The 24833-nt window shown below is 40.3% G+C and overlaps 3 protein-coding genes across 4 annotated transcripts in view; 2 read left to right on the top strand and 1 right to left on the bottom strand.

The window, feature by feature from the left end:
• LOC137256362 (leupaxin-like) overlaps nt 1-24833 on the top strand; it is a 298728-nt gene that overhangs the window by 233736 nt on the left and 40159 nt on the right. The gene's annotated exons all lie outside the window — the stretch shown is intronic.
• On the top strand, nt 35-9305 carry LOC137284958 (large ribosomal subunit protein mL63-like). The gene is made up of 3 exons (XM_067817045.1): nt 35-146; nt 1860-1971; nt 8839-9305. The coding sequence occupies exons 1-3, from the start codon at nt 79-81 to the stop codon at nt 8977-8979; spliced, it is 321 nt and encodes a 106-aa protein (XP_067673146.1). The 5' UTR covers nt 35-78; the 3' UTR covers nt 8980-9305.
• Nucleotides 10554-24157, bottom strand: LOC137256274 (methylcrotonoyl-CoA carboxylase subunit alpha, mitochondrial-like). 2 transcript variants are annotated; one of them, XM_067794016.1, is made up of 17 exons: nt 24048-24157; nt 22865-22917; nt 21089-21234; nt 20420-20515; nt 19262-19383; nt 18100-18247; nt 17533-17654; nt 16634-16745; nt 16183-16264; nt 15562-15689; nt 15089-15272; nt 14543-14652; nt 14243-14456; nt 13392-13478; nt 12595-12779; nt 11751-11930; nt 10554-11018 (listed from the first exon to the last, which is right to left on the bottom strand). In XM_067794016.1, the coding sequence occupies exons 1-17, from the start codon at nt 24098-24100 to the stop codon at nt 10905-10907; spliced, it is 2136 nt and encodes a 711-aa protein (XP_067650117.1). In that variant the 5' UTR covers nt 24101-24157; the 3' UTR covers nt 10554-10904. The 2 variants fall into 2 exon arrangements, with proteins under 2 accessions (XP_067650117.1, XP_067650125.1); XM_067794024.1 differs by having other exon boundaries at nt 21089-21228; nt 24048-24133.

Raw genomic sequence — 24833 nt, 5'->3', positions numbered from 1 at the left:
TATTTGTTTCGATCAGACAAAATGCGAAACTTCCATAACCCGTATGTCTACACTTCCGTTTAATTTCACGTGTGAACGATGTTCTTCACACGGTGTTTGCAGTATTATAAGCACCGAATACGGGTACCTGGGTTGCTGTATCAAGGGTAATAAATGCATTTCTAAAGAAAATCACGCCCGTCATCTCGTGTACTCTACTCAATGTGAAAAAAAACGTTTTGTGTACCTCTGAAAAGCTTGTTTTGAGGTTGAAGTTTCTGTGACATTGACAGTGCAGTAGTTCTTGGCGCAGCTTACTCAATGAATATAATTGCCCGAGATTGGCCATCGCTTTTCACATTTTGTGTGCCTATCCAATCCCAGGGTTCAGTTGTCTCGTTGTTAGAGTAGATACACAGTATCATTATTTCAGGCCCCCCTAAGTAATTGAAGGAATTACAGCAAATTTGAAGGAATTGCATCTCAAATGTAAACAAACGCAGCCCACTCGCGAAACAATTGCAGCGATATCGGTAATTTAGCGGTAATAACAGAAATACATCGGCCCTATCGGAAGCAATGTCGGTAATACTGGAAACACGATCGGCCATCTTCGGAGATCTTTCGGTCGCGAGCGGAAACTCACGCAGCAAAACATGGCGTCGTTGGAACAAGCACCCGTCTCGGTGAGATTTGTTTTTAGTTCCTACTATTACAATTTTATACTTATCCATCTTTGACCACCCGTGTTGAATGCGTTTAGGTATGAGGTGTTGTCGGGGCAATAGCTTATGTTTTTAGGAAAAGATAGTCACTCTAGGAGAGTGTCACAAGTCATGCCCCTGCAGTTTGTTTACATCTGAACATCGAAGTCATGCCGATGATTACGAACGTGCGCCAGATATAACATTTTTTTTTTAAAAATGTGTTTACATTTGTCAATTGCACTTCATAGCAAGACAAATTATGGCTCATAAACTTCTTCATGGCGCACGTTCATGATGTTCGTAATCATCGGCACGACTTCGATGTTCAGATGTAAACAATCTCCAGGGGCATGACTTGTGACACTCTTCTGCAGTGACAATCTTTTCCTAAAAACATAAGCTATTGCCTCGACAACACGTCATACCTAAACGCATTCAACACGGGTGGTCAAAGATGGATAAGTATAAAAATGTAATAGTAGGAACTAAAAACAAATCTCACCGAGACGGGTGCTTGTTCCAACGACGCCATGTTTTGCTGCGTGAGTTTCCGCTCGCGACCGAAAAATCTCCGAAGATGGCCGATCGTGTTTCCAGTATTACCGACATTGCTTCCGATAGGGCCGATGTGTTTCTGTTATTACCGCTAAACTACCGATATCGCTGCAATTGTTTCGCGAGTGGGCTGCGTTTGTTTACATTTGAGATGCAATTCCTTCAAATTTGCTGTAATTCCTTCAATTACTGAGGGGGCCCTGTATTTGGTGGATCCCCATTCCAGCCCAAGATTATTGGGGACACAATGGCCAGAGGGGGACAGACTTTATAACCATGTTAACCCTCTAATACAAATCATGAAATTTTTGTGTTTTGTGACTTGTGATTTGTTATCTTCTTATGTGCATTAATGACCCAGAGAAAAGATGGAAGTGCTCTAAATAAGTTATCATTTCTATTGAATGTTATGGCAGAGACCATATAATAATCTATTTATATCGTCTCTGGTCATAGTTACCAGATTAACTAGAGCAAGATGACTTAATGGGGTGGTCCTTTACTTATTAATGTACCGTAAGTTTGGATTTGTCAGTGCTCATGTCAACTTGGATGTTGAAGAAAGAGTATTTCATGAGTTACAGTTGATATGTTTACCTTATTTTATTTTCCCTGAAGGAGGAACAAGGTAGTCCCTCGCGTTTCTGTTGATGCAAAACGAAGGGCTCTGTGTCGCCTCCTGGTGGAGCAAGACAACCTGGACATTCTGAAAAACCCATACCTGACAGTGGTAAGTAAATATATACATCAACCAAGCATGCATAGTGCACACTTACGGAAATTGACTTGAAACACAAATAATAGTACAGTCAGTTTACAGTAAAAAACACTAAACCTAGAACAAATTGCAAAAGAATGTATTTTGATTGATTCAATTTAATTAAACTATGTACAACAACATATTAAAAATGTATAGAAATCCTATGAGGGGGAACATTTTGAAAAGTTGCCTTGAAATTGACTAGTATAGGGTCTTTTGCCGAGGCAAAAATACCATTTGAAAATCGTTAAGCATTGGAAAAAGACCCTACTATGTCAATGTTAATTGCTAGTAAATGTTGATTAATAATTAGTATGTGTGGTATTGAGTTGCTACCACATTAATGATATAAATGTTTACGTCAATTAATCAAATTAGCACTCTTTTATCCAGATACTCTGTATGGATGAACGAAACCATTCACTGTGAGACGTTGTGCAAAGTTCAATAAGTTTTTGAAATGAAAGTTTATCACATCAACAATGAATCAGTGAGTGCATTTATGTCACATAGACAGGAATATGAGTCACTGTTTGTTTTTTCACTAATTATGTTTACAATAGATGGCATTGCTGAGATTGTTTAGTCAATTTCATCAGTGAAAATACATACCATCAAGGAACTGGTACAACTGAATCCTCTGCATTCAGCACACGTGATAGATCACTCCAGTCCATGTTTTCTACATGTGCACCTTCTACTGTCACAGTCTGTTTTACATTTACAATGTATGACTCTCAGCAGATTGTCAGGAGCAGGTGGTTTGCCTGTTGTTCTCGGGTAAAGTTTCCCATCGACTTGTACCCATCTCCAGTCTTCAGGATGAAGGTTGCTAGATTTGCCCATCCATTCCTGAACTTGGTAGTATACACGAGCACTGTGATAACTGGCCGCAGTTGAAGTAGGAGGAAGTTTATGTACTTGTACACATGCCAGGCTAGTTGCCACTTTCTCCAAGAACCTGCGATAACGAAGGTTATCTAACCTTTCTCCTGGCTGACCGTTGTATAAACATACTAAGGCTCCCTCGCCTGCTACCACGATCTCTTCTCTAGAGGATTCTGAAAAAAACACTTGAGCATACTTTCTAAACTGACTGTCATGGATTTTTTTCAGAATCTGTCCTTTTCCTGTTCCGAAAAGTTGGGATGTGGTATCACAACCACCAACAGTATGAATGAATGGCAAATATAAACACGCATCATGACCAAGAGCCTCCTGAAGTTGATGTATGTTCCAAACACTTTGTTTCTTTGTTGTTTTCTTGCCTTCTGACTGCATGAAGAGATGAAATGTTGTAGGTTTGGCATGATGACATAGAAGTAAAAGGAGGTCCATATCATCGCCAATGACTGTGGTTGAAGATGCAGCTGCACTCGTTACAGCGGTTTGTATGATGAGAAGATCAGCATCACTAAATGCATATATGGTCTCAATACCGTTTTCCTGAAGAATCTGGCTCAGTAAATTGATGAACTTCTGCTTGTTTGATGACAGGAAGTGATCTTTTCGTGACACGAGGGGCATGTCTTCAAGGAAGTTCACTTGTGGACCCACAACACCTCCATTTCATCTCGTGTGTGCAATGTCTTTTGTTGATTGACCTGTATTATACCCATCAAAGACAACAATAGATCTTGAATATTTCTTGTGACATAATCGAGATAGATGTTGCAGATTGCTTTGAACGTAAGATTTCGCGGCCATGGAATTCTTTGAAGGAGAGATCCACCATCCACAATATAAACCATAGTTTCTGGTTGTGGTAATGGCTGATCAAATCCCTTTCCTATTACCGATATTGCGTCTGCAAGTGCTGGTTTGTTGGGTTGTCGTAGGAGACCAGATGGTTCAAATAAGGCAGAAGGAAGTGTGCTAAGTGCATACTTGAAGACCTCTGCAACATTCTCAGCAGATTCTCTTGCAGCTGTAACTAAACGCTGAAATAGCAGCTGGGGGTAAACATTGATTGTGTCACTATCAACTCGTGCAGCAGATTTGTGGCCAATTGTCACTACTTGGTCTTTCTTCTTGAAAGAATGCTCATGAACATTGCATCCAATCAAGGACTTTGTGATGTTGTTGCCAACTTGTTTTGCTCTGTCAGCATTAACTGCACCAGCAGCTGTAATCCCAGTTAATGGATCTCTTTCTTGCAGAAACTCGAGTAGTTTCATTGTGTCCTTGTCATCCCGTAGTTGTCTGGCATCAGTCATATCCTTGTGCTGTTCACTTGTGACATAATCTGCCCCTGTCACTTTGCAATATCTGTCAGCAAAACTTGGCAGATATGTGTGACAGATCTCAAAGTGGTGCCTTTTGCTATTAACAGGATTTTGTGATTTATTATTTTCTCGGTTTCCATGGAAACGTTTCGGAGTTAGTCTCAAAATGGAGGGATGGGCTTCATTTCCGGAGCAGAACTCACAAACCGTTCAATATTTTTCTGCAAAACTTGTTAGATACATCAGTCATAACCGAAAGTCGTGGCTTTTGGTACTTACAGGTTTTTGTGATTTATTATTTCTTGGGTTCCTTGGAGACGTTTTGGACTTAGTGTCAAAATGAAGGAATGGGCTTCGTTTCTGGAGTACAACTCAAAAAACATTTCGTATCTTTTAACAGACCTTGGCAGATATATAAGGCAGATCTTGAAGTGGTGCATTTTGCTGTTTACAGATATATTGCATTTATATTTGTCATGATTTCCATGGAAACGATTCAAACTTACCTAAAAAACATCAGGTAACCTTCTGATGATTTGTCCTTTCAAACGTGGGGGCCAGGGGGATATGTCATCTTCTGATGGCTCTTGTTGCCATTTCTGTTATTTCATCATTTGTTACAAATCCCCTTGGGACTTCAATTCTGCTTTTGACGCCAGGAGCAACAGCAGCAACAATGCCCATACCATGAAAAGTATTGTGTCCATCCAAAGTGTTGATGTTGTGGTCAACATTGTCAGCTATGTACTGAATGAAATGACCTTGAACATTTGGCAGGTCAACGCCTTGTGATTTGGCTGCACAAGATTCAAAACATTTCACCTCTGAGTAAGAAGAACAGAAGCCATGGTTGTGAAGGGAATCAATGAGAAATATAGAGGCAAAATGGTGATGCATCTGAACAGCTAATCCTATCTGAAGTGGTGCTAGGATGACTCGTGGTCGAGTGTTCTGCATGTCGGCCTGTCCAACAGATGCAATTTTTACATCAGCATTTTTTTCTGCAAACATTGTTCTCAAGAGAAGATACAAAAGAATCAGCAAGAAATGAAACATTCTTGTCAACAGATGACATATCTTCTGGCTTTGGGTAGGTTGTTTTTGATGTATCAATGCATTGGATGTCAGTTTTTATGAGGTTGGCTACAGTTTTCACCGTTCTTAACTTTTCAGCTTCAAAGTCAATAAACTTAAGAGCCTCATAAAATTCACGAAGAAGTGTCGATGCCGTTTTCCTAACTGTCACAACACAGGCTTTCCCATCTATAGTTGTCACAAGAACTTCATCACCAAAGTAATCTTCAATTCTTTTCTTCATATACTTGATACTGTAGGGGTCTTGGCACTCAAATTCCTTCATTTTCTGAACAACATCACTGATAGTTAACTGTTCATTGTCATGTTCTATCAAATATTTCGTGACTCTCTGAAATGCTTCCTCCCTGTTGTTATCCTTGGGCAGTCCTGGTGTTTTTGGAAATGCAAGGGAATCTGTTTGCCTGTTCTGAAATTGATATTACATACTTGGTGGCAAACAGCATCAGCGGCATGCAAATCCTGAGCAAAGTCAATTCTAAGGAGGACCTACTGTGACCAAGTGTCCTTCCGGTCCATGCAGATCTGACAAATTGTTGTCTGGAAATCAGATGTTCTGACTGGAAACACGTCACATCCCCTCTTCTTCCCAAAGAATTTGGCTGGGCAGCTACAGAAGAGGCAGTGTTCACAAAATTTAATTTCTGGTTCCTCAGAGCGTAATGTTCGAGATGTTTCATTTTCCATGCTACATTTTGTATCTTTGTTAATAATGTTCTTATTGCAGAAGCGATATCTACAATTCTGATGCACAGATTGGCCCACTTTAGTTGGAATGATGTCTTTCCGCAGGATGCTAGCTGTATTGATACCATTGCTGCCCTTCTCTCTCAGCACAACAGTTGGTTGTCCATTGTCAAGTTGTCCTTTGCAAATAACACAAACATCCATGATCAGGCATCTGAAATCATAATAAATTCAATTCACAATTTCAACTGCAATTTCATAATTGCATAATTAATTTTTTCTCATTGAAAAATGTACCTTCATTATCTGTTTCTTCTTTTCAGTAACAATTTAGACATAGCGACAAAATTGTTTACATTCATGAATTTGACGTTGACGCTAACATTCAGTTGTGGCTTTCTTTTACATCCAAAAGGTTTTCTTTCACAACTAAAAGGTGCAATTGTCTTTTGTCAGTAATATATATCAAATTCACACACTTCGGCGTTGTTTACTTACCAAAACGTGTATTGATCTTGCCAAAACGTCTGTTGCAAGACCATCTGCTGTTAGAGTTGTCTCCCTTCGATTCTACTGCGATCGGTTGGGCCATAATTTTGCAGTTTTCTACTTACATACTTTCACGGCTTAAAAAAGTGATTTTCACCAATTACATTTTTCCACAATTGTTATATGTTTTTTTAGAAATAATCTTTCTTTCAATTCCAAAAGAAATTAACTCTTTTGCAATTTGTTCAAGGTCTACGTGTATATTGCCTGGATTATAAGCACACTGGGCAAGTGACATTTAGTTTGCTAACATTCTAAACAGCTTCTAATCCTTATAGAAGAAACAGATGTTTATGTTTGAATCTTTAAGGACCCTAAATGTTATGCCAAATATCCATCACATCAAAATTCAGATTTTAAAACTGTTTTTAGGCTGTTATACTGTATCCCTAAAATTTACACAATTACAGATAGTATTTGTCAAAATATGCCTTATCAGCCTAACTGGGCTTTCACTGTGGTGCATAGTAGGATATCCACAACAACATGTTTACTCGTAAAATCGGGCAAAACTTAGTGAAAATACGGATGGCTGCTGAAAACAATCAGATCAGACTTTAGATGAGGCACTCAAGTAGGGCACTCAATCAGATATGATGACTGAGTGTCGAATCACTACAAGCACAAGGGATAATCTCAAAGATGTTTTACGCTTTTTCATGTGTGAATATGTCTCATCTATTGATTAACATCTTTTGTGTCTTTATTTAATAAAGATTATGTTGAGTTATGTTAAAGAGTATTATACTTATAGAAAAGCTTAAAAATCGGATTGAATGTCTCAGAATACAGAGGTGACATGACTATGTGATAATGGACATGGACTTCAGTTTACTTGTAAGCTGTTATTTCGTGTCATTTACTTCTCCTGTTCACTTTCCCTAAAGGATTATCTTATCTAGCTGATACCTGTATGCACCCAGCTGACCCAGCCACTGTCTGGAACACACGTCATGGTTTTGCTTTTGAGACAACCCCTCCTACCTGTTTCTTTTATAGTGATACTCCATCCATGGTACCTACATCCTTAATAGTTTCAGTAATAAACTTTTTTATCCCCCCGAATTTGGTCTAATGGTGGACTGGGCTTCATTTCCAGAGCAGAACTCAAAAACCATTAAATATTTTTCTGCAAGACATGGTAGATATGTGTGGCAGACCCCAAAGTAGTGCCTTTTGTTGTTTACAGGTTTTTGTGATTTATCATTTTCTTGGTTTCCATGGAAACGATTCAGACTTTGTCTGAAAAGAGAGGTGTGTTTCAGGTCCGGAGAACATCTCAAAAAGTTCCTAATATCTGTCAGCAAAACTTGGTAGATATATGTGGCAGACCCCAAATTGGTGCCTTTTGCTATTTACAGGTTTTTGTGATTTATCATTTTCTCAGTTTCCATGGAAACATTTCAGACTTAGTCTCAAAATGGAGGGATGGGCTTCATTTCCGGAGCAGAACTCAAAAGCCATTCAATATTTTTCTGCAAAACTTGTTACATAATCAGTCAGAATCTAAAGGGGTGCCTTTTGGTACTTACAGGTTTTTGTGATATATTATTTTCTTGGTTTCAATGGAAAATGGAAAACAAATTGATCCTTCTGAACCCCTCATTCAATGACACAATATATATTTTCAGCTGAAAAGAGATTTTCCTATTGCCATCCCTTCTATATGTCACTTTTCCAACTGATAGAATTGTGTGTTATGAGTGGTATATGTAAGCCCAGTATGTTCTCTGGGTGGGAGAAGGTCCCATCTGGAAGAAGTATACAGGATACAAGAATCTGTATTCAAATGTCGTGCACTAGAATGAAAGAAGTTGTCATCCATATATGCTTGTTCTGTTCATTCACACTTGAAAACACCACTAAATATGCCACTCAAACGAGTCAACTTCAGTGTGGAACTATCATCAAGATATCAACTGTGACTGTTTACTAATGATGAAAAAAAACCAAAGTTAAATCAGGTCAGGTATTTAATCAGCACTGAGCAGTTAACTGGCAAACAATAAGCCAAGTAGATTTAAACAACAGCAGATCACAAGCTTAGATTTTCTGGAAACGACACAACCTTTCCAATTTACTGTGAATTCTGTGTAAGGGCAAACCCAGGTGTTAGTGAAGGACACTTCTAACCAAGATCTTTATGGGTCACAAATTATTAAAGCTGGAGATAGTACTTATTGGTGCTGCTTCTAGAAGGTGGTTTGTCACTGTATGAAGACTAGTGACTTCGTTCAACCCATGTGTAGTTTGTTCAAACATGACATTTTTCTGATTACAGGATGAAGAACATGGCCATACCAGAGAACGACATGCTGTAAAATTGGAGAAAATGAGAGCAGCAAAGAAGCTGAAAATGATTCCACATAGACATTTAGAAGTTGAGCTCAATCACCTAAACTGTTCCAAGAAGTGGGAATAAATGTAGCTCTGTGTGAACATGTGTGCTGTTCCGATTGGATGTCATGTACCAAGATATGGTCATGTCAACAAGGGATTCTCACCAGCACTCAGCCATTGACTAGGAGGTTCTTCAGATAGCTAGGACATAAGAGTCCTGGCATTTCCAACAGAACAATGTGAATTGTAGGTTCCAGGGCTACAGACGGCTACAGACATGGTACTTGTTGGAATGAGAGTGATAAGCATGGATACAGAGTGTTGGAATCAGAAATAGTTGCTCCAAGGATTAGTGACATGTATGTAAATTTCATGGTTACTATGAAATAAAACATGCTGTGATTTTTATCTGTTGTCTGCTGACTTCAAATTTATGTGAACAGAACTATTGTCAAGTTTATATATTTTCTTTAAAAAGTAGAGCAACTTGATCTTTGAAGTCTGGTAGAAAGAAAACCCATTGAGGAAAGTTACAGTGACATTCATCTTGTGTATACAGCATCATTTGACGCAAACACAATGCATGGGAAGCACACGCACAACATGGGAGCCTCCTACACATGCATGGGGTGTCATCATGAATCTTGACGTTTTTCAGGCAGGTCTATAAATCACTGTAGACCATTTTTTCCAATAATTTTCTTGCATCTGTGCATGGTCAGGGTTTTCAGGATCAAATCACACACTACTGACTGAAAATTGTAAACCTGAAATTTTCATGTCATTCTCCAGTCACCTAACAAGGGGCATACCTGAATGAACAGCTTTGCTTTGAATGAAATCCATGTGGTGATGCATTCTCAAAACATCCATTATTATTGTAGCAACATTGATTCAATCACACATATCTCCTAATTTCGACAGTTGTACATTGAAAGTACAGTTCCCTACTGTTTTTTAAGAGTATATTGTTTATGGTCTAGCACAACACCAAGCAACATTCCAGCTATATGGTGGAGTTCTGAAAATAATCATGTCTGGATGAAACAATCCAGTAATCAACATCATGAGCATTAATCTACGCAACTGAGATAGTGACATGTCAACCAAGTCATCAATCCTGGCCACTGGTTAATCATCTCCACAGACATGCATGGGCTGCAGCAGACCAATTACAGCCCAGGTCTTCACAGGCATTGGTCAGATGCACATGACTGTAGATTTATATCAATTAAGTTGATTGGAGAGTTACAGGAGCTTGGCCAGGTCACACTGAAGAACATTTACTTGTGTCTCCTTTAGCAAGTGACATAGATAGAATCATGCCTTTGTTCACCCAGCAGTCAGTGGGTAGCTTGTAGGATGAGAAGTACTGTGACATAATTTGGAATCACCTCAGTAAACACATGTCTGGTGTTCCTTGCCATGGTATTGCTGGAACTTGCTAAAAGTGGCATGAAGCTAAACTCACTCACTCTCTCCAGCACTTCACAGAGCTTGGGTTATATGAGCCCATCTGCGCTGAGAATGAACATCAGACACACACTGAATTTTTTATGAGAGTAATAATGCTGCACTTCAAGCATCTTTAGCATGCGAGTTTGACACATTTAGGAATATGCACATTATTATAAAGAAAAAATGCTGAACTTCGAGAACACGGAAACAGGATTTATTTCCATACACAGATACACAGCTCACACTCAAGACTATATACAAGTTAAGTTGCATTCACCATATCCGTGCCACACTGCCCGCATCTTCAAAGAATGTTTGCCATTTCACATTCTTGACGCCTCATGCTTGCACAAGTGAAACACACACACACACACACACATATTACACAGATACAAATCTCGGTTGGTCTAACTTCATGGACATCAATTTTGATGTGTTCTTCCCATGTTCAGCAAGACTGTGTCCTGCTCTGTGTTACACAGTACTAGTTCCATGTATACACTATGTTGTTCACTATAAGCATGTGTTCTATTCCTGTTTTCCTCAGTCTCATGCTCCTTCATCTTCCTTGAAGTGAACCAGGACTGTTCCTCTGTTGACGGTCTGACCTGGCTGGTACGTTACTCGCTCCACCACCCCTGACCGCGGTGCCCGAATAACATACTGAAACAAACAAACATATTCCATATACCAAGGAAGTTCCAAAACAAACAGTCAAACAAACACAGTCAAACAAACACCATGGCGGATTGAGAGGCACACGCATCCCACCTTTTTGTCCTGAAATTGTTATATGACTATTGAGGAGGGGAGGGGAGGGGGGGGTAAGAATAGGAAGAGGAGAAATGAGAAGATATGATGTGTGCACCCCCTCTTTTCTCAATAGTTTGCAGTCCCCCTTTCTCACAAAGCTGTATCTGCCCCTGCATGAACCCCTCCCCAACCCCGCTCCCTGCTAAAAAGTGAAAACATAGTCCAACATCACGTGCAAGGGAAATGTCAAACTCAAGACAGACAAACTCCATGTGCCATGAGAAACGTCAAACATAGTCAAACATATACCTACATATACCAACATATACCACATCCTGTCTTAACATTCAGTTACGTTGTCAACCGCCAAACTTGTCAACCAAATGTCTCGTCATCTAGTTAATTCTTTGCTTGTGTGGATTTACTTGAATACTCAAGTAAAACTTTCAAAACAGATTTCCTGTATTTGAAGTACCTGTATGTACAATGACCTTTACCCACCATAGATTAATAATTACTGCTGCTTACATCCAGTTCCATCACTAATCTGCTTATCACTGTAATACATTATCCTGGCAACAACAAAGGATGTGAGATCTCCGGTTACAGATAACTTCTTTATTGATGCAGTCTCCAACGTACCTCCATTTTCATGGCAATCATGACAACTAGTGGGTCCCCCTTCTGCACTTGTGTTCCCTCATCCACCATCACCCGCTCCACAACACCCGGCATAGGTGCCACAGCATCATCATCGGATGTTCCGCCTTCCGCAGACTGCAGGTATTTTGGCACAGGTAAGTGCAGCTCGTTACTGCCATCCTGGAAACAATTGAAAACATCATTAAGTCCCTGTTACTCTAACTCTATGTTGTACAACACCTCACCATGCACCCACAGCAGTTACAACCTCATAACTTAGGGGCAGTGTGGCACTCTTGTGTTTAATGCATTAGCTCGTCATGCTGAAGACCTGTGTTCAATTCCCTTAAACAGTAGAGTGTGTGAAGCCCATTTCTGGAATTCCCTGAAAGGAAAAGCCCCAACTATGCAGTGACTGATTATGTGTGCAAGGTGCCATGAGCCATGATAATATTTGCTTGATTGTTGTATAATGCCACTCTTGGCAGTATTACAGCAATTTGACAGCAATTTAGTCCAGACCAGACCATCCAGTGATTGGTATCATCAGCATCATTCCACCCAAAATGAATTCAATGACATTCTTGAACAAAGTCGTTGAGCCCAACCCTGCACTGTTGTAGCACTACAATCAATTTGAGGAACAGGTCCCTGGTTTTAAACCTGACCCTTTGTGTTCAAACAACAGGACCTGCATAGTCTGAATCAAAGCTTAATGAAAAGATGACTTGAAATATCCTAATAACATAAAATATATTGCACACAAAAGAGTTAAGTGAAAACTGTTAGAAACAGATGTAGAGGGAAACCAGATGAAGGCTACAGTGGGTGCCTCACAGCTCACCAGAGTGAAGATGTGGAGAGAGTTTCCTTGCATGATGACTGTGGATGATGTCTTGACTCCATCAATTGTGCAGGTGAGAGAGAGCCGGTCTCCATCCTCTGTCATCTCCGCCACCACCTCATGCTCCACACCATCCACCCGAACCACAAACACACCACCATGTGACTCCACTTCCACGGCCACCTCTGAAATACCACATATACAGTTTTCTTGATACATCACTTAACAGTTAGGATACAATCTCATCCTTCCACACATATCGTCATCTCAATATCACAGAAATTACTAGAAAAGTATCCCAGTGAGTTGGAACGGCGACTGTCGGCTGGCAAGACTAGTATTTACAGGTTGGCGTGTTATGGAAGGATAACAATACATGGGTGAACAACTTTATTACAGAGTGTCATTTCAGTGTAGGTTCAAACACAGTCATCAAGCCAGTATGTAATTGTATGTTTAATTTTGATACATATTTTGAGGATAAAAGGATGACACAGGTTGACAAATTCCAGGCCTTTCCAAATTCTGTGAGCCTTGAATGAGGCTTCTTCCACTGAACAGGAGAGGCACTTTCAGAGATTTTTAATCACTGCATATTTGATTCCTTTTGTTGTATGTCTACTACCTAAAATCTACTCACAATCTAATGTTAGGCCAACAGTTAATGATAACACTAAATATACTACCAATGTTTGAGAAACAATGTCTCCACTCCACTGTACACACTCATCTGAATGTCTTGACATGGACACAGACACAAAACAATGAAGGATTAAGGCATCACTTTGTTTTCTCACCTTTGTCTCCATCACGCAGCAACAGCTGTCTTGAGGCAACCTGGTTCACACGAGCTCCGCTGCACCACGAGAACGGTGAGAAGGGATCTGTAAGGAACAGCAATATTCCAGCTATATGGCATCAGTCTGTAAATAATCGAGTCTGGACCTGTGATTGAGTCCAGTCCAAAGACAAACATCATGAACATCAATCTACGTAATTGTGATCCAATAACATGGGTCAACCAAGTCAGCGAACCTAACCACACGATCCCGTTAGTCGCCTCTTACGACAAGCATAGTCGCCTTTTGTGGCAAGCATGGGTTGCTGAAGACCTATTCTACCCATGGTAATGAACAAAGTTAGCTGACTTTACAAATTGTATGCTAGGATCATACTGAGTTATCAGAAATCAGTTATGTGCACCTAAAGGTGACAAGATTTCTCTCTCTGTATTGTGGGTTATATAACTTCCATACAATATCCAAGCAAAGTCACTGTAACAGAGACCAAGAAAGACTGTGAGGCACCACTGAGAGGTTGTTAAAGCTGCTCTCACTAATATTCAGGCTCCATAGAGGCGGTGACCAGGATTCAATTCCCCACATGGATACAAAGTGTGAAGTCCATTTCTGGAGTCCCTCACCATGACATTGTGTGAAGTCCATTTCTGGTGTCCCTCACCATGACATTGTGTGAAGTCCATTTCTGGTGTCCCTCACCATGACATTGTGTGAAGTCCATTTCTGGTGTCCCTCACCATGACATTGCTGGAATATTGTTACAAACGGCAAAAAGCTAAACTCACTCACTCAAAGACAGATGCTCACACTAAAACGCTGCCCTCCTGGACAGAACTGAAGAGACTCACCTTGAGTAAGCTGACTACTTCTAACCAATCGACTTTGCTGTAGTGTCACCATAGCAACAGCAGCATGACACAGTGTTTGAGCTGAGAGTGTGAGCTCTGGGAACAGTTGGTCTTTGTGCTGGGGAATGAAGTCAGTGTGAACGTTCCCTGCCTGGAACTCGGGATGTGCTGCCAGATCCAACAAGAACTTGATGTTTGTGTTCACGCCTACAATCTGAAACACCAAAGAAAAGAGAGTGTCATATTCTGCAATCCCTCATCATCTGTGTTAACGTTACAGTAATAATTGACAATATTTACATGGTAGTCTTGCAATGCTGTCCTGGTGCGTCTGAGAGCTGACTGTCTGTCTGCTGCCCATACTACAAGCTTGGCAATCATAGGGTCGTAATGGACTGACACTTCATCTCCTGAAGCAAAAGAAAGGGCAGAAAGTTTGTTTGTTTGTTTGTTTGACCACATTCAGTAATGTTCCACAGAAGCTTCTAAATATTAACATCTGGACCAGTGATTGATCTTGTGGTTGTATCCCAATCCATTAAGGTACAATGACAACAGTCTGACCATAAAGTTGCCTCTACAACAAGCATAAGCTTCTGGGCTGCACCAATTCCTGAGCACACTGCAGGATGACCAAATGAGGTTGCCCAACAACCTAACCAGTCATGTGATAATGGAACCCCTAAAACAAACTGACACCGAGATGCAGGAAGACAGGATATTCAAGAACTGACTTGAGTAACACTGTCTAAATCTACCAAGTGGCAGATGAGTGATGACCTTGTGACACATTAGTTCTCTACTACACTGATTCTACAACCTGCCGTAGGCATTAACCAAGGTTACCTTGTCTGACTCCCGTCTCAATGCGGACTCCATCTCCGGCCCTGGGGGTGGTGATGTGCAGGAGGGGACCAGCTCCAGGCATGAAGCTGTTGTTGGGGTCTTCAGCATAGATCCTCGCCTCAAAGGCGTGACCAGTAAACTTGAGCTGCTCCTGTGCCACAGGCAGCTTCTCTCCACTGGCGACCTGATGACAAGATTTTCACTGACAGTACTGTCATATATTTGACCTGATGACAAGATAGTCACTGACAGTACCGTCATACACGTGACCTGATGACAAGACATTATTCACTGATAGCGCCATCACACATTGGACCTGCTGACAAGACATACTGACTTTACAGTCATGCAATGTCCAATTCTTCTCAAGTCAATATCTGACATCGAATCAGTGATGAATAACATGCTAACTCACAAATATGGCAGAAATCTGTGTTGGACATAATCAATTCTCTAACGTTACCATGCCTCACCCTAAGCTGCCACTCCACCAGGTCAGTGTCGGTGATCATCTCCGTGATGGGGTGCTCCACCTGGAGACGTGTATTCATCTCCATGAAGTAGAACTTGAAGTTCTTGTCCATGATAAACTCCACCGTCCCTGCACAGTTAATATTTGTTTTAAAGATTCTGTGACACAGAGTATCACTTATATGAAAATCCAAAAGAGAAGCATTCATTAAACTCTAAAATACTGAACAAATTTTGGGCAGTGAGGTAAACTAGTGGTGTTTATCATTCCAAAAACCCAGGTTTGGTTCCTGAACAGTTGTCCAATCCACAATGCGTTCATGGCACATGTCATTTGTAATTGAGGCAGTTGATTAAAGCAATCACTCATCAGACAAAAAAACCAGTTTTGATTCCCCACATGGGTACAACGTGTGAAGCCCGTTTCTGGTGTCCCCTGCCATGAAATTGCAGGTATATTGCTAAAAGTGATATTAATCTTCACACAAACATTATCAAACAAGCCATGAGGTTTCAGTTTGAGGCTAAAGTTTGTATTCGCTGACTAACATTTCAAGAAATCAAATCATCAGTGAATGTAAGAGTCATTCTATTTCATTTATGTACCAAGTAGTGCCACCTACCGGCTCCAACATAGTTGACAGCAGCTGCTGCTTTCACGGCAGCTTCACCGAGCGCCTGTCTCACTTCTTCACTGATACCAGGCTGCAAAACACAACACACTGCTGACAGATATGACATATTTTTTAAAGACATGACCCTTAGTTGAAAAACATGACATATTATTGACAATCAGAAGGTATTTGTTCATATATACATAAAAATATCAAACTTAAGACAATTTCAGTCAGTACTGAGTGGTATTGAGTGACCAGGTTCGCATTTTGACACATGTTATGTCATTGCTCCTGCTATCAATCACTGGATTTTGTAAGACTCAAGACACAATTACCACCAGACTGTTGCTGTACTCCTGAAAGCAGCATCAGAAAACCAACAAACATACAGTTGTAATGTAGTCATGATATATATTAAATACAGCCCACCCTAAATGTGATGGATACATTGACTTACAGCTGGTGCTTCCTCAATGATCTTTTGGTGGCGACGCTGTACACTGCAGTCCCGCTCAAACAGGTACACATAGTTGCCATGGGAGTCTCCAAACACCTGCACCTCCACGTGCCTGAGAACAAACATGATTTTACTTCCTTTATATCATTCATTACATACAGAGAGGTGCCATTCCACACTGGCACAGTCATTACTATCTGTGATAATTGGGATCTAACTGCCATCACTATCTAATCTTTACATAAAGCCATTATTTGACTGTATCTAAGCTTTAATAATGAAACATAATATAATACATTTGCAGGGTGCCTAATATCCACCTCAAAGATGGTCAGTGGTCTAAGGTCAAATTATGCTCCCAGTGCAGACATTACTACCCTGGTAACCCAAGCTGCCCCAATAGATGGTTCATTGTCACATGAGCATCTTATCCCAGTTGGTGCCAGTTCACTGTTTGCTGAACATAGGCAGTTTTGAAGAAACTCACTTGCCTAGGGTGAGACTACATGTGACTGCTCTCTAGAGTTGCCGAACACAGACGTCCTCGTTAAGACATTGCTTAACTTCAATTGATTTATGACCTGAGCTCTATGCACAAGGCCCAACATCACCATTTAAGGTGAATATTCATTGAGCTAACTGTGCAAAGTTACCATTGTATAAACATAATGTTACCATTATTACCATTGTATAAATGTAATGTTACTGATTATACTAAGCAGTTGGTAGCCTAGCAGGTGAAGCACTCACCCAGAATTCTGGGTTTGATTCCCCAAAATGATGCAATATTTTACAGTCTGTTGGGGATCTTTGTAACAACACTGAGGGATATTGAAAAATCAAGGGGAAAACAGTCAGGGGGTTATGTTTCTTAACAAGGCTGAACCTCTCTGTCCTACCTTGGTGTCTCTACAAACTTCTCAATCAGCATCACATCATCACCAAATGACTTCCGACCCTCAGTCATTGCCGACTCAAGCTGGGTCTCAAACTCATCCTCTGTCATACAGATCCGCATCCCCTGAAAACAAACCATCATCTGTGTAGACGCATAAAAAGATAAAAATCTGTCAGATCTGAATGTTAAGAACACCTTCAAATCTAAAACCAGGAAATATTTGTCAACACTATACAACGCTTAAGTTACCTCTTATTTTTTGTCGTTGTGAAAAAGGATGTGAGTGACAGGTTTAACTTCTCAATCAACGACTGCTTTTACCTGGCAATGTTCACACATGTGCATATGTAGGTGGGTGGGTGTGGCTTGTCCTGTTATGTTAGTCCAGCAAGGTGCACAGTTGTAACCCAAATCAACCATTGTGTTCCAGCACAAAACTAACCAGTCCCAGGTATCCCCTTATTTCAGAGTGCTGTGCAGGAAATGGTTACAAGTTGTACCTTTTGAAATATGGACATCATTAAACGATACATCTGAGAGGATTATGACTGGTCTTGTGTCTACCCACCTTCCCTCCTCCACCTCGGACTGCCTTGATCATGACTGGGTAGCCAATTTTCTTGGCCTCTTTCTTTAACCTGTCTACCGATTGGTCCTCACCATGGTAACCCTCGATGATTGGCACTCCAGCAGCTGACATGATACTCTTGGAAGTACTGGAAAGTAATACTACCCTCTGAAAGACTTCTGATTAGTACTGAATCATGGTTTGAAAAGGAGTGACTTTGTGCTTTTTAACTGTTATAATTTAGCATCTCACGTCACAATTCTAAGCACTCGCTTCAAGAAACTTGCACCTCACCCTGTAATTTCCTTGCATCTCAACTCTTCTAACTCATGCTGCCACAATTCACAATTCTGCCCTAAACTTTCACATGTCACCTCTTCTTTAATATTTATCTTTATCCAATTTCCAGTTCCCTCTGCTTGATTCCCTCTATAAGAAACCTGATTCCCTCTATAAGATTTCCAATTCCCTCTATCAGATTTCCAATTCTTTCTACCTGATTCCCAGTTCCCTCTATCTGATTCCCAGTTCCCTCTACCTGATTTCCAGTGCCCTCTACCTGATTCCCAGTTCCCTCTACCTGATTCACAAATTACTCTACCCAATTCCCAGTTCCCTGTACCTAATTCCCAGTTCACTCTACCTGATTCACAAATTACTCTGTCTGATTCCCAGTTCCCTCTACATGATTCCCAGTTCCATCTACCTGATTCACAAATTACTCTGTCTGATTCCCAGTTCCCTCTACCTGATTCACAAATTACTCTGTCTGATTCCCAGTTCCATCTACCTGATTCCCAGTTCCCTCTACCTGATTCACAAATTACTCTACCCGATTCCCAGTTCCCTCTACCTGATTCACAAATTACTCTACCCGATTCCCAGTTCCCTCTACATGATTCCCAGTTCCCTCTACCCGATTCCCTCTACCTGATTCCTAGTTCCCTCTATCAGATTTTCAATTCAGTTCACCTGATTTCCAGTTCCCTTTATCTGATTTCCAGTTCACACTATCTGATTTCCAATTTCCTCTACCTGATTACCAATTTCTTCCACCTGATTTCCATCAGATTTCCAATTCCCTCTATCGGATATCCCACAGATTACCAATTCTCTATGATTCCCAGTTGCCACAAATTCACAATTCTCATAGTCACCTCACCTTTTGATTCCCATGTCTCTAATGGCCGAGGCAGGTGGGCCCACAAAGGTCACTCCTTCTCGGGCACACAGCTCGGCAAACTCAGTGTTCTCGGACAAGAAGCCATAGCCTGGATGGATGGCCTGATCAATACAAGCAAACACAATACAACTGTTAACATAACTGTTCTTAGAAACACAGGACACATTCTCTGATGAAACATAATTCATCAGTGTGTAAGTGAGTGAGTGAGTTTAGTTTTACGCCACACTCAGCAATATTCCAGCTATATGGCAGGGGTCTGTAAATATATCGAGTCTGGACCAAACAATCCAGTGACCAACAACATGAGCATCGATCTGCGCAATCAGGAACCAATGACATGTGTCAACCAAGTCAGCAAGTCTGACCATCTGATCCCATTAGTCACCTCTTACGATATGCATAGTTGCCTTTTATGGCAAGCATGGGTTGCTGAAGGCCTATTCTACCCCGGGACCTTCACGGGTCATAAAAGCTATCAATCTAAAATGGCAGGAAAACCTGCAGATGGGTTTTGACCTTAATTCTACTTCTACAAACTTATAACAAGCTTGTTAATATCAATCTATTGATATATTGATAGAACAATCTTCTACCTTCCTGTTTAAATATTTTATTAATCTTCCACAAATTCTCAGCTTATCACTGAAAGCAAAGTTAGTCAGTCATCTTAAATTTTCCTTGTCAATGGAGATTTAGAAGTTGAACATTTTATCACTTACAACCCAATTCATGTGTACCTCACTCACCAGTACACCTGGCTCACCGGTGCACCTGACTTACATGTACACTTGATGGGCTCACCTGCACCTGACTTAAATGAACAACAGACTCACTAGTATATGTGACTCATACAAACCTATCTCACCTGTGCACCTGATTCACCAGTACACGTAACTCACCTGTGCACCTGATTCATCAGTACACCTAACTCACCTGTGCACCCGACTCTCATGAACACCTATCTCACCTGCACACGACTCACCTGAATCAATCAACGTCTGACTCACCACTACATTTGACTCACATACACACCTGACTCACATGCCCATCTGACTCACCAGTACACCTGACCTGACCTTGTGATTCTTGACCATGACTGAAATGTACACCTGACTAACCTGTGTACTAACTCACCTGCGCCCCTGACTTCTTGGCAACACTCATCACCTTGTCCATACAAAGGTAACTCTCCCCAGCTGCAGGAGGCCCGATCAGGTAGGCTTCATCTGCCTGAACACACAGAATTCATAAAAACAGATTTCTCCGTCTAAACTACAAATGCATTTTGAAATGAAAAGGTCTGCAAATGTGGCAACTGAAAGTATCATACCTTATTCAACACTGAATTTTGGCTTACACCGACTCTCAAAGATAACACATGAACGTATGCCTTGCATTGGCTTACAAACATTTGCAAACTCATATCTAAAATAACATCTAATGTAATACCAGAGACACAAGTAAACCATCTATTTCTGCAGGATCGGGTGGTCAGGCTTGCTGACCTGGATGACATGTCATCGTATCCTAATTGCGTAAATCGATGCTCATGCTCTTAATCCCTGGATTTTCTGGTCCAGACTTGTTTATTCCATACAGCTTGAATATTGCCGAGTATGGCAAAAAACTAAACTTACTCACAAGCTAAAACAATCAGTGTGTTTAAAATGAATACAAATGCCAACAACAAACCCTACTGAACCAGAATCTAATTTTGACAATTTTTCAAATAATAAGACATGATTATGCAGCTGTACAATGATGATATCTGTGTTCTTATTAATAAAGAAATTATTCCATTACCATGGCAACATGCATAGAATCGGCATCAGCCTCACTGTACACTGCCACTGTCTTGATGCCCAGTTTTCGAGCAGTCCGCATCACACGGCAAGCGATCTCCCCTCGGTTGGCAATCAGCAGCTTCTCCAGTGGGGCTGCAGCTGCAGCTGCAAACCAGAGTGAGTGAGGGAGTTGGGTTTAATACTGTTTTGAAGAAATGTTTGATGGTGTTGTTTCTTGGTTGGCTTGTCTGACAATCATTGACATGAGAATCTTCTCAAATGAGTGAGTGTCTAAGTATAGTTTTAGGCAGATTTTGGGAAAATCATACAGATATATGCAAGGACTCCTCCTACCTCTTTCAGAGAAACTCTGCATGGTTTGTGTTGCCAAGTTTAATCATTTAGATGATTTGAAAACGAAAGTGAATTGTGATTGGTTCGCTCAACTTCGAAGCGTAGACACCTGGTTGGATAAAAAGCCAGCCAAGAGAGGTAATAAATTTATTGGGCTGAGCCGTAGATGGAGATATCGAGGATGAGTTTCATGTCACTTTTAGCAATATTCCAGCAACATCACAAGGAAAGGGTGGGGTGGGATAGGGGGGACACCACAAATGGGATTCACATATTGTACCCATGTGGATAACCAACCCCAGGTTTTCAGCATGACTAGCTAATGTTTTAATCACTAGTCTACCTCGCCATCCCTTTCTCAAATGAATAACAATGACCTGCATCAACCACATTAGTAAGCCTAAAACCTTCATCTATTTAGTTACTCTTTACAACCAGCAGTTTCCATAGGGACTATTTCAGATCAAGAATCTCATATGATCCCATTTGTGACGTGACTGAATTCCTGGATATTGATCATTTAAGTGAAGGGTTGTGAAACCCAGAGATTGTTATACTGAATTCACCAAAATATAGTCAGAAATGTATTTGACAAGAAACAGAGCCCATGACGATTTGGTTTAGAAGTGATTTTCAGCAACCCATGCTTGTCATATTAGGCAACTACTGGGATTGGGTGGTTAGGCTCATGTACTTGATCAATACTCAGTGTCAGTCACTGGATTGTCTGGTAAAGACATGACTATTTACAGGCTCTGCTCATATAGTTGAAATATTGCTGAGTGTAGCTATACATGAATTCTTCATAAACTTTTGTAAATCAAGTATGACACACATATATACACATATAATACACATATAATACACATATTATAGTGTGAATGTGGTAATTTGTTACTCATACGTTTTCAAAATGTTTTACCTCCCATTCAGAAAAATGAACTTCCGACTGCTGTCTTTGAAAAGACAGCTGTCACATGACATCAACAATCTTTATCTATAACATCATTTCTGAAGTGATGTCATTCCAATCTTACACCACAATAAGATTCACAAGACGTCAGAAATCCATTTCAGATGAATCCAAAAAATGGTGTTTCTAGACATGTATTTGCATTTGTGCATTTACAAAGTTTATGGAGTCTTCTACCTCTGTGTGTTCTGGGTATTAAGTGCTTCTGAATATTAATTTTACATGTTTGAACAATACTCCACTAGAGTACATTTACACACGGGCTTCAAATAATTATCACAATTAATACTGACAAAGAGATAGGATTCCATAGTGTGCCTTTCACAAGCAATACAACACATTTTCCAATGCATGTTATCAAATTAACGATCATGTTTCTTGTACAGCTTTGTGATATAACTCAGGGAATTGCAGCACCATACTGAGACGACAATGCCTCCATCATACTGGTAGACATGATCTACCAACCTTGTGATGCTGATCTGTTCCAGCTGCGACATAGTGATGTCCTGAGATCTGATCTGAAAAACATATCCAAATGTACATGATATACTAAGAGACATTGTTTTATCTGCAGGATTAGCCATGAGTCTGAAGTCTGAGTCATGTAAAATTTGGTTCAAACTGTTGTATTATTTAAACCCATTTTGTTTGGGGGAGGTATGGGGTCACCAATTTTATACACATGTACACCAATTTGGTATATGCTTCTCTATAAAATTCAACATCACACACACCCCATGCCACCCTTACGTGGGAGGAAATCATGGTCAGTTGTGGCACTACAGACAAATAGGCTATCCTTAGCTAGTAGACTCAAATGTTTTATTATCATTCATTGGTTTGAAAATAATTGCTTCTGAAATACACTGGGATAATGACATGGCTTTTAGATTACAACTCTGTTCATTTTATGGACAGTGTTTGAAATTATCAGAATTTACAGACAGTCTCATGAATTTAACTGAGTGCCACTTAATACAACTTGCCATCGAAATATGCATAACTAGAAAACCTTCAGAGGTGTGCTCAAATCAATTTCAAAAGTCATTTCACCAAACAGATTTTAAGGCATCTGAGGACACAACCTGGTTTGCTGGCTTATGAAGACAAACACACAATGTTTACATTAAACAACACATGATAGAACTAAGAAACTAAACACATGGTAATGATTAATTTAATCCTAACACCAACGTGAGATTGGTTGAATTCTGTTTTGGGAAACAAATTGTTGCATCAAGCATAAGCCTTTTCTTTGGGGAGATGTATATAGCCAGATTGACGCCGTGTTCCTGCATACTAGATCTATATAACATTGGAACACGTTTAGCTAGCTGAAATAATGGGAATCATGAATTACCTCCCCTGGTTATCTGAGCCGATGCCATAGAATGAACTGGGATTCAAATCAAGGGGCATTTCCTACCTGTCTGCTAAATCTAACCGTATGACAACGCATGCGGACCTTAGACTGACTTAGTTTATTCGTATCATCTTGTTCATCTAGCCTCGGCAATAGGAGACGAAGATGCTACACGCACATTGCACCATGACACTGACTCTTATTTGGGGGGAGAAAACAGGTATCACGTGTCATAGCTGACACATTGGTTGTCACTCGCCGTGACACTGACGTTCGATTGCTCACCTGCCCAAACTTCGCAACAAATTGGCCGTTTTAGAAGCTCGCAGAGAGGCCATGTTTTCGTGTATGTTACCGACCTTCTAATGCCCCTTACAACAACCACAATGGTAGTTGCTTCCCTTTCATCCTGCCTATACATTCAGAGATGTGTGGAGTCAGTCTGAAGTTTAAGTTAGTAAAAACTTGAGAGTTTTCTTTGGAAAATACATTTTGCAAGAAAATGGAGCACGCACACACGCACACGAGCACACAAACAGGAGCTCACACAAACATATTTTGGCCTCCTCACATCCATTGTACAATATAGGAATGCTATTTCATGACACGTTTTATTACACTTGATTTGTTTGTTATATACTATGACAACTCATAGTAATTCAGCTGTGTAGGTATAAAAGGTTTATACGGCCTGTAAACAATCGGGTGTGTACCATATAAGCCAGAAATCGTCAACCACAACCAACGAAGTTTTTGGTCGCCTCTCTCACGACAGCCATAACCGTAACTAATTGGGGTAGGGGTCCAGATCCAACTCAATCGACATCTCCAAGCTGAGAAAACAAATTGTTTCGTTGTGCATGAAAAAGTTTTACAAACACTTAAGGAGATATGCATCAGAAAATATATCAAACCATAAATATATAAACGTAAAACGAAGTATCCTGAAGAAATAATTTCATTTATTTCATTAGTCAACATTTACAGCCCAAAACACTCCTGTAACATTCGTAGATATCACTGACGTAGTTGTGAACATTGTATACGTTAGAAATTCCTTTGTTCTGCACT

The sequence above is a fragment of the Haliotis asinina genome, chromosome 1, assembly GCF_037392515.1.
Source record: "Haliotis asinina isolate JCU_RB_2024 chromosome 1, JCU_Hal_asi_v2, whole genome shotgun sequence".
Classification (NCBI taxonomy): Eukaryota; Metazoa; Mollusca; class Gastropoda; order Lepetellida; family Haliotidae; genus Haliotis; species Haliotis asinina.
This window is presented reverse-complemented; position numbering and strand designations above follow the sequence as displayed.